Source organism: Glycine soja, unplaced genomic scaffold, assembly GCF_004193775.1.
Source record: "Glycine soja cultivar W05 unplaced genomic scaffold, ASM419377v2 tig00104483_1_pilon, whole genome shotgun sequence".
Lineage (NCBI taxonomy): Eukaryota > Viridiplantae > Streptophyta > Magnoliopsida > Fabales > Fabaceae > Glycine > Glycine soja.
Window position 1 is genome coordinate 1 of NW_021144438.1, and position 8,766 is coordinate 8,766.

At 39.4% G+C, this 8,766-nt stretch overlaps 1 protein-coding gene across 1 annotated transcript; it reads left to right on the top strand.

Annotated features, from left to right (window-relative positions):
• The first annotated feature begins 7,390 nt into the window (after nt 1-7,390).
• Nucleotides 7,391-8,134, top strand: LOC114404525. Its single transcript, XM_028367429.1, has one exon. The coding sequence runs from the start codon at nt 7,391-7,393 to the stop codon at nt 8,132-8,134; it is 744 nt and encodes a 247-aa protein (XP_028223230.1).
• The last annotated feature ends 632 nt before the right edge of the window (nt 8,135-8,766 follow it).

Genomic DNA, 8,766 nt, shown 5'->3' on the forward strand with positions numbered 1-8,766 from the left:
AGGAGAAACCTGCATATATCCCTTTTGGAAGATTTTCCAACATTATTTGTTTGATCATGAATCACTATAATCTTTCAATTACTGAATCATGAGTTTTGTGATAAATAATATGTAGGAATTTGTATATAAGGAGTATGAAGAGGTATAGTGTTATTATCCTCATGGCTACCATGGTGTGGACAAAGAGGGCCAACCAGTTTATATTGAAAGACTTGGCAAAGTTGAACCCAGCAAGTTGATGAGTGTCACGACAGTTGATCGATTTTTAAAATATCATGTTCAGGGATTTGAGAAAATGTTAAAGAGAAATTCCCAGCATGTTCTATTGCAGCAAAGAGGCATATAGATAAAACAACAACAATACTTGATGTGCATGGAGTGGTAAATTCTATGCTTACAACAACATATCTGAATAATTAAAATAGCATCATGAAGAAGTCTAAACGTTTTATTACTTGGTATATTTTGCAGAATTGGGTTAGCTTTAGCAAAGTTGCACATGATCTTGTTATGCGTATGCAAAAAATTGATGGTGATAACTACCTGAGGTAAGTAAAGTTATAAGAACCTGAATCTATCTTGATGAACAAATCATAGTTTATGCACTTCCTTTTTTCTTTTTTTCTTTTTTTTGGTTTAGTGATCTTTAAAGTGACATTCTCAACTTAAGAATTTGATTCTGAGATCTTTAAGGAAAATTCTTAAAAGAAAGAAAGAAAAGTAAACAAGTTTATGTTTGTTTGTAAATGGAGAGGAAAAAGGAGGCAAGCTATTCATGACAGGGAAGGTGAATTTAGTACTAAGTAGGCCTCTGTATGTGGGTGCTTCTGCATATTCTTTTCTTTTCTCCAAAGTTCAGTTTTTATTTGTTTTTTCTTTTATTTCCTTATACATGCATATTATCATGCAATATGTTCACAGGTGCATGCATGTACATGAACTCAACTGCATGTAGGATTAGGTCTGGAACCTGAATTAGGGATACAAATTGCAATTGTGTTCAATGAACCCACAATGCCATCCTAACATACTTCCTACAAATACAATAATACAATGATAATACTTAAATCATAGCATGCTCTGTAACCCCTACTGCAAAAACAAGGTTGCCATAGGTAATTTAGGTATACAGTCATTGTGCACTTCTTAAGTTGCTCATTTTCTTTTCAGACATTAAACCAAATGTCATTGGTTAATGCTGGTAGTGGGTTCAAGCTACTATGGAATACTGCAAAAGGTTTTCTTGATCCAATGACCACAGCCAAAATACATGAATTTATCTATTTTCTTTGTATCTTTTCTCTTTAGAAAGGAACAAGCATTGTATAAATGATTCATGCTGATCTACATGTTTTAGGCAATAAGTTTCAGAGCAGACTGTTACAGATTATAGACACAAGGTTGTGTTTATGTTTGTACTGCCCCAGTTAATTAAGGGCTTCTATGTCTATTATAATGCCTATCATGTGAGCATTCTTTTTGTCTTTTTTTCAACAGCCAACTTCCAGATTTCCTCGGCGGCAGTTGTTCGTGCCCAAATGATGGAGGGTGTCTTAGATCTGATAAGGGACCTTGGAATGATCCTGACATTTTGAAAGTATGGTATTATTAGGATTATGTATCCCACACTTGTATGAAATCACATTTAAGAATTATTGCTCAATTGCACAGCTAATACTCCCTTGTTCTATTTACAGCTATTGCATTCTAGAGAAGCAATGAAGCTAACAAAGTTTGGAAGTTCTTCTGTTGCTGATGGGGTTGATGTGAAGTCATATGCCAGCAAGGTCACACATAAATTTAGTGCCACTGCAGTATTTTGTTGTACAATTCACAAGTCTTATTCATACTCTTTTGCATGATGTAAAGATTTACTGATAGGTTCTTTCTTCATAGGTTAAAAAGCACTGGAATATCTGAACCTTTATCAACGTCAGAAGTAAGATTGAATCCTTCAGCCTTCGTACAATCTGTTCCTTCTAGTGAAAAAGTGAGCTGAGTTTATATTTCCTTGTTTTTTGTTTTTATCTTTCTTAGTTTCTTATATATTTTATATGTTTTTAGTTTTAAATCCTGAGCAGTTTTTTCTTATATCCCAAACAAGAGGCTTTACTGACTGACTAGTGACTACTACACATTTTATACTTTTTTAAAAGTATTTTGCTCATGCCATATTGAAAGGAAGTGAAACAAAGATTATGACTGATTTATGTTATGACATAGAGCTGACAATAATCTGACCTCTCCAGCTTGCTAATATCTAATCCTAGTGATTGGAGCCTTGACCAATCCAATGCAAATATTTTCTTGTACTTTTGAGAGTCTCATGTTTTTATAGGTTCATGGTCAAATCAAGTATCTTAGTATCAGGTGTTGTGTTTTTCATACATTATGCCTTGCTTGAACAACTTTTGTAGGTGGAAATTATGCATTAGAGACTAGGAATTAATTTTGATGCAACACAAAATGTTACTCACGCTCATCTGATAGGAGAGAAACACAGAGCTCTATCATGGAGAAATAATAAGGACATAACATCCTTTATTTCTCTCATTTCCCAGACTCTGTGAATGAAACTTACCTCTGGAATCTATTCCAGGAGTGGGGAAAAGTGTGGGAGGTGTTTATACCTCAATCAAAGAATAAACAGGGTCAACGTTATGGTTTTGTCCGCTTCAAAGGCGTGGAGGACGCAGGTTGGTTGGAGAGACAACAGGATAACAAAATCTACATAGAAGGGAAGAAGTTGTTTGTCAACAAACCCAAGTTTCAGAGAAGAGGTAAAAGGGAAGTGGGAAGAACAGGGGGTGAAGTGGTTCGAGTAAGGAAGGTATCCATGAATCCTATGGAACCCAAACAAGCCAGAATCAACAGTACGACCTCCACTAGTATGAAATCGTACGCTGAAGCTGTCAAGCACGACCATAAGACGAAAGAGAAGGAGATTACGATGCCTTTGATGGGGAAGAAGGGACCAGAAGTTCCTGATGTTTCCGTAGTTATTCAAACTGGGAAGGACAAAACTAGTTGGATAATCTCTGGGTGGGCCATTTAAAAAATAGAGGTATGTTTGAGAAGGCGGTGGATGAGGTTCAGGAGATGGTAGGTATGGATGTGAAGGTATCATACTGGGGGGACGACACCATTATCCTTTAAGATATGGACGAGGCTAAAGCAGACAAACTCAACCGCAGAGAACAATCCAACGGAGAGTCAACCATTTTTTCAATCCAGAAATGGACGCCGGAGATGAAGACTGAATTTAGGCTGATATGGATTCATATCTGGGGTGTTCCCCTGGAGATATGGGACACAGAGCACTTTCAGACCTTGCTTTCGACATTTGGAGAGATTGTTGACCTCGACGAGGAGACAGCGGACCGTTCGAGGCTTGAAGTCGCGCGGATTCTGATTCGCACAAAGGAGAAACCAATCTTCTCCAAATCGATGATGGCTATGGTTAATGACAACGAGCATCACTTGTTTCTGAGGGAGGAGGTAGCTCGACCTATCGGAAAACGAGGGTGGCGGCCGGAGTTAGAGACTTTCCGCCATCATCGTTCACGACGGTAATGGAGGATTCCAACAAAGATTCCATTACTTGCATCCCTGACGGAGCCTCGTCGGAATACAGGAGGGACGGGCAGCGGCGAAGGTGGACCAACGACATCAATCTATGGTGTGCGGATTCCGAGGTCTCCTCTGATGGAGACGTGTCACCTCACCAGCGGGAGCTGCTTCCTGCTATGAGCCTGCTACACTGCGCCACGCGACAGGAGGTCTTCAACGGTCCTCTCACAGAGCCTTTGCATGGAAGCAGAATGGAGGCTCGTAGGATCTCCTCCCTTGCTCAGAAGACATTGCCGATTAAGGAAAAAGAAGACGCTGGCCCCAAGGAAGATGACATAGTCAAAGGCGCTGACCTTAGGGTCCTTCAATATAGCCCAGAGGATATTACTCCAGTCCTATGTACTGCGGTCAATACAAGTTTAAATTCCCCAACTAAAGTGAGTCACGGTTTTAATAATAGCATTCACAATAGGGGGCCAAAAGGGGTAATGCAGAATTTGGGCCTGAATATTAAAGGCCCAGAATCAATTGGAGAAGTAACTACCCATAACCTCAAGGTGTACTCTAGAAAAAAGGTGGGTGCAGGAAGTAGGTATTCGGGCCACACAAAGATTGCTGAGACTAGTAGGAATGACAATAAGTCATCACCTCTGGACATTGCAGATAGTGGCCTCATCTATAGGGAAGATGATGTGTCAGGGGGGGTCCACCCAGCTGATGTCGTTACACCTCAGACCCAGACCTGTCTCAGCCCTATTTCTTCAACCAGTTTCACCAATGCTCTTGCAGAGGATGAGGAGGTTTTCCACCATGAAGTAGCTAGACACCTGGGTTTGACTTTTGATGGTCACTTTAGCGAGGATGCGGTAGCTTCACCAGCTATGATGGGAAGGAATACTCTTGCCTCATGAATATTTTAACCTTTAATTCTAGAGGCTTGGGTGGGGTTGTTAAAAGGTCAGCCATTAGAAAGCTCACTTTGACTAACAATCTTGATGTTCTTTGCATCCAAGAAACAAAAATGGAGTCTATTGATAGAAAACTATGTCAGTATTTATGGGCTGACTGTGATGTTTCCTCGGAGTTTGCTCCTGCAACTAGTTCTGCTGGTGGCCTCTTATGTATATGGAACAATGACTCTTATATAGTAGACAGAAAGGAAGTAGGGAATGAGTTTATTTTTTTGGAAGGGAAGTGAATTAAGGACAACAAAAGGGTTTCCATAATCAATGTCTATGCACCCTGTGAACTTCAAAGAAAGAGGCAGCAATGGGAAGAGATCCTGCAGTTGAAGACAGCTTCACAAGCAGCCATGTGGTGTGTATTAGGTGACTTCAATTCTATAAGACACCAAGATGAGAGGGTGAGCTCAGCCCAGTCTGTAAGTGTGGATCCTAGCATTTCTGAATTCAATGCTTGGATTTCAGACATGAACTTAGAGGATGTTAGGTCTGTTGGGAGAAGATTCACTTGGTGCAGACCTAATGGCAGTGCTATGAGTAGACTGGACAGGTTCCTTATATCAGATGATTGGCTGCTGCAGTGGCCTGACTCTACACAGTATGTGCTTGACAGAGACTTTTCATACCACTGCCCCATCTTGTTGAAGTCAAAGAACATAGATTGGGGGCCAAAACCTTTCAAGGTTATGGATTGGTGGTTGAAGGACAAGGGCTTTCAGCAACTAGTTCAGCGGCAATGGGGCAATTATCATCCTCCAGGATGGGGAGGATATGTTCTGAATCATAAAATAAAACTCCTCAAATAGTGCATAAAGCAGTGGAGTTTAACAAATGGTGAAGCTAATGCTAGAAAAGTTATTATGATTAAAAAGGAGCTGAATGCTTTGGAGAATGATATAAATGACAGACCTCTATCCCAAGTGGAAGTCACTCTTAAGAAATCTCTTCAAGTCCAATTGTGGGAGGCAGCTTATGCATATGAATCTATGTTTAGACAAAAGGCTAGAGTTAAGTGGCTAAAATAAGGGGACAGCAACTCTACTTATTTTCACAGATTGATCAACCATAGAAGAAGAAAAAATGCTATACCAGGTATTTTCATGGATGGTGTGTGGATTCATGAACCTTGCAGGGTTAAAAATGCAGCTGTCCTTTGTTTCAAAGACAGATTTCTGGAGGAATGTTCTAACAGGCCAACACTGGATGGTGTTTTCTTCTCCTCTCTAGATCTAAGAGACAAAGAAAGCCTATTGTCCAGATTTAATGAATTGGAGATCAAATCTTCAGTTTGGGATTGTGGGGGGACAAAAGCCCTGGCCCGGATGGCTTGAATTTTAATTTCATTAAACACTTTTGGGAGATTTTGAAAACAGACATCATGAGATTCATGGATGAATTCTATATCAATGGATCCTTTCCAAAAGGAACTAATGCTTCCTTTATAGCCCTCATTCCAAAGATTAATGACCCCCAATCTTTCAATGATTATAGACCCATCTCCCTTATAGGGTGTGTCTATAAAATTCTGGCAAAAGTTTTGGCCAAGAGGTTGGCTGCTGTATTACCTCACCTTATAGATGAAAGGCAAACGACTTTTATGAAGGGGAGACACATTCTTCATGGTGTCTTAATTGCCAATGAGGCTATAGCTAAGGCCAAATCTAGAAGTAAACCTTGCATGGTCTTCAAAGCGGACTTTGAAAAGGCATATGACTCGGTTTCTTGGGGTTTTCTTGACTACATGCTCATGAGGATGGGATTTTGTGAAAGGTGGAGGAAATGGATAAATGGTTGTCTAACTACTGCAACCATATCCATTTTAGTTAATGGGAGTCCATCTAAGGAGTTTACCCCTAAGAGAGGTCTAAGGCAAGGTGATCCCCTTGCACCTTTCCTCTTCAATATTGTAGCGGAAGGTCTCACAGGTTTGATGAGGTCAGTTGTGTCCAAAAATCTGTTCAGAAGCTACATAGTGGGATCCTTAAAAGAAGAAGTGAACATCCTCCAATATGCTGATGATAGCCTGTTTTTTGGAGATGCTACTAAGCATAATGTTAGAACCTTAAAATGTGTTATGAGGTGCTTTGAGGAGGCATCTGGCCTCAAGATAAATTACTCTAAAAGTCACTTTGGTTGTTTGGGTAAATCTGTAAGCTGGTGCAGGGAAGCTACCCAATTCCTTAACTGCAGTACTATGGATTTTCCTTTTATTTACCTTGGAATTCTAGTTGGGGTGTCCTCTAAGAGCTGGATTGTGTGGCAGCCTATTGTAAGGAATTTTGAAGTCAAACTTGCAAAATGGAAGCAAGGAACTCTATCAATGGGGGGCAGAATCACCCTTATTAATTCTGTCCTCTCAGCCTTACCTATTTGCCTTTTATCCTTCTTTAGGATCCCCAAAAAAGTGGTGCAAAAAATTGTCTCCATCCAGAGAAATTTTCTGTGGGGAGGTCACCAAGAGGCCAACAAGATTCCTTGGGTGAAGTGGGACAAAGTTTGTCTTCCTAAGAACAAAGGGGGTCTAGGGATTAAAGACCTATCTTTATTTAATGAAGCTTTACTTGGCAAATGGGGGTGGCAGTTGGCTAATAATCATGACCAACCTTGGTCTAGAATTTTAATCTCTAAGTATGGTGGGTGGAAGGAGGAACTTCACTTCCCAATGGTGGCAGGATTTGAAGAGCATCTTTCAGCAGCAACACAATGACTGTTTTATTGATAATTTAAAATGGAGGGTGGGAAGGGGGTCCAGTATCAGTTTCTGGAAGGATAAATGGATGGAGGACAACTGTAATCTCCAAGGAAAATATCCCCAATTATATTTAATAAGTAAACAGCAGAATTCATCAATCAATTCTATGGGAGATTTTGTGGAGGGTAGGTGGGAATGGAAGTTATCATGGAGAAGGGACTTTTTTGATCATGAAATTCACTTGGCAGCTGATTTCCTAGCTGAGATCGATTCTACTCACATTCACCAATCCAACAGAGATTTCCTTTGCTGGAAGCCAGATACTAATGGAATTTTTTCAACAAAATCTGCCTACAAAGTGCTGCAGGAGTCTCACCATAGTGATAGTGAAGACAATGTTCTTAAAAGTATGTGGAAATTGAAAATTCCTCCAAAAGTGAGTGCTTTTTCTTGGAGATTTTTCAAAAATAGACTTCCTACTAGGGACAATCTCAGAAAGAGACAGGTCACAATGTCGTCTTATAGCTGTCCTCTCTGTGACCATGAAGAAGAATCGATTTATCATCTTATGTTCAACTATGAAAAGACTAGGAGTCTTTGGTGGGAGACAATGAGATGGGTTAATAGAGTGGGTCCTCATTCCATAGATCCAAAGAATCACTTTTTACAATTCACCCAGTGGAATAGCAAAGCTAGGACAAACAAAAGATGGGAATTTTTGTGGCTAACCCTGTCCTTCTCCATTTGGTATCATAGAAATGCCATGCTTTTCAAGAACCAGCCGTTCACTCCTGAAAAGGTCATGGATGATGCCTTGTTCCACACCTGGTCCTGGCTAAAATGTGTGGAGAAGGACTTCAATATGCATTTTACTTTCTGGTCAACCAATCTAAAGGATGTTTTTTCCTAGAGGGGATGGGTTTGTATTTTTGTGGGCTGCCTTCGGTCTCTCCTAATGGGATGCAGACTGTAATTGTCTTGCTTTTATCTTTGTATCTTCAGTACACCTAGTACTGAATTTCATATATAATATATTGATTTTTGCTGTGCAAAAAAAAACAATTAACCAATGGTATAATTAGTAATATCCTCCATTAGAGACTATGTTAATTGAATTTGGGTTAATATGATGCCAAATTTTGTGCATTTTATTTTTATTTGCATAATTTTTTTTTGTATGCATTCACGATATATATCATATATTTCAGCTGCTATGCGACTTCCTCTAGTTATCCATGATGCTATCTGTTATATGATATAGCAGATTATTGGCTTTCCACCATATTTGTGATCTGCAGTTGATAACACTGGTATCAAGTAAATTTCCAGTAGAATCCTGTAAATGCTAGTCCATTTTTAAAAATAAAAAAAATTGTACAATTTGAAAATGAAAAATTCAATGAGCATCAAAATGTTGTCTGTGCATTTCAGTAGAGCACTTCATTGCATGTTGAAAATGGACTACTTTTAAATTCAATCAATCTAGAATACAAAGATCATTTTGATTCCTGCTAGTGGTCCTTTGTTGATACTTGAAAGTAG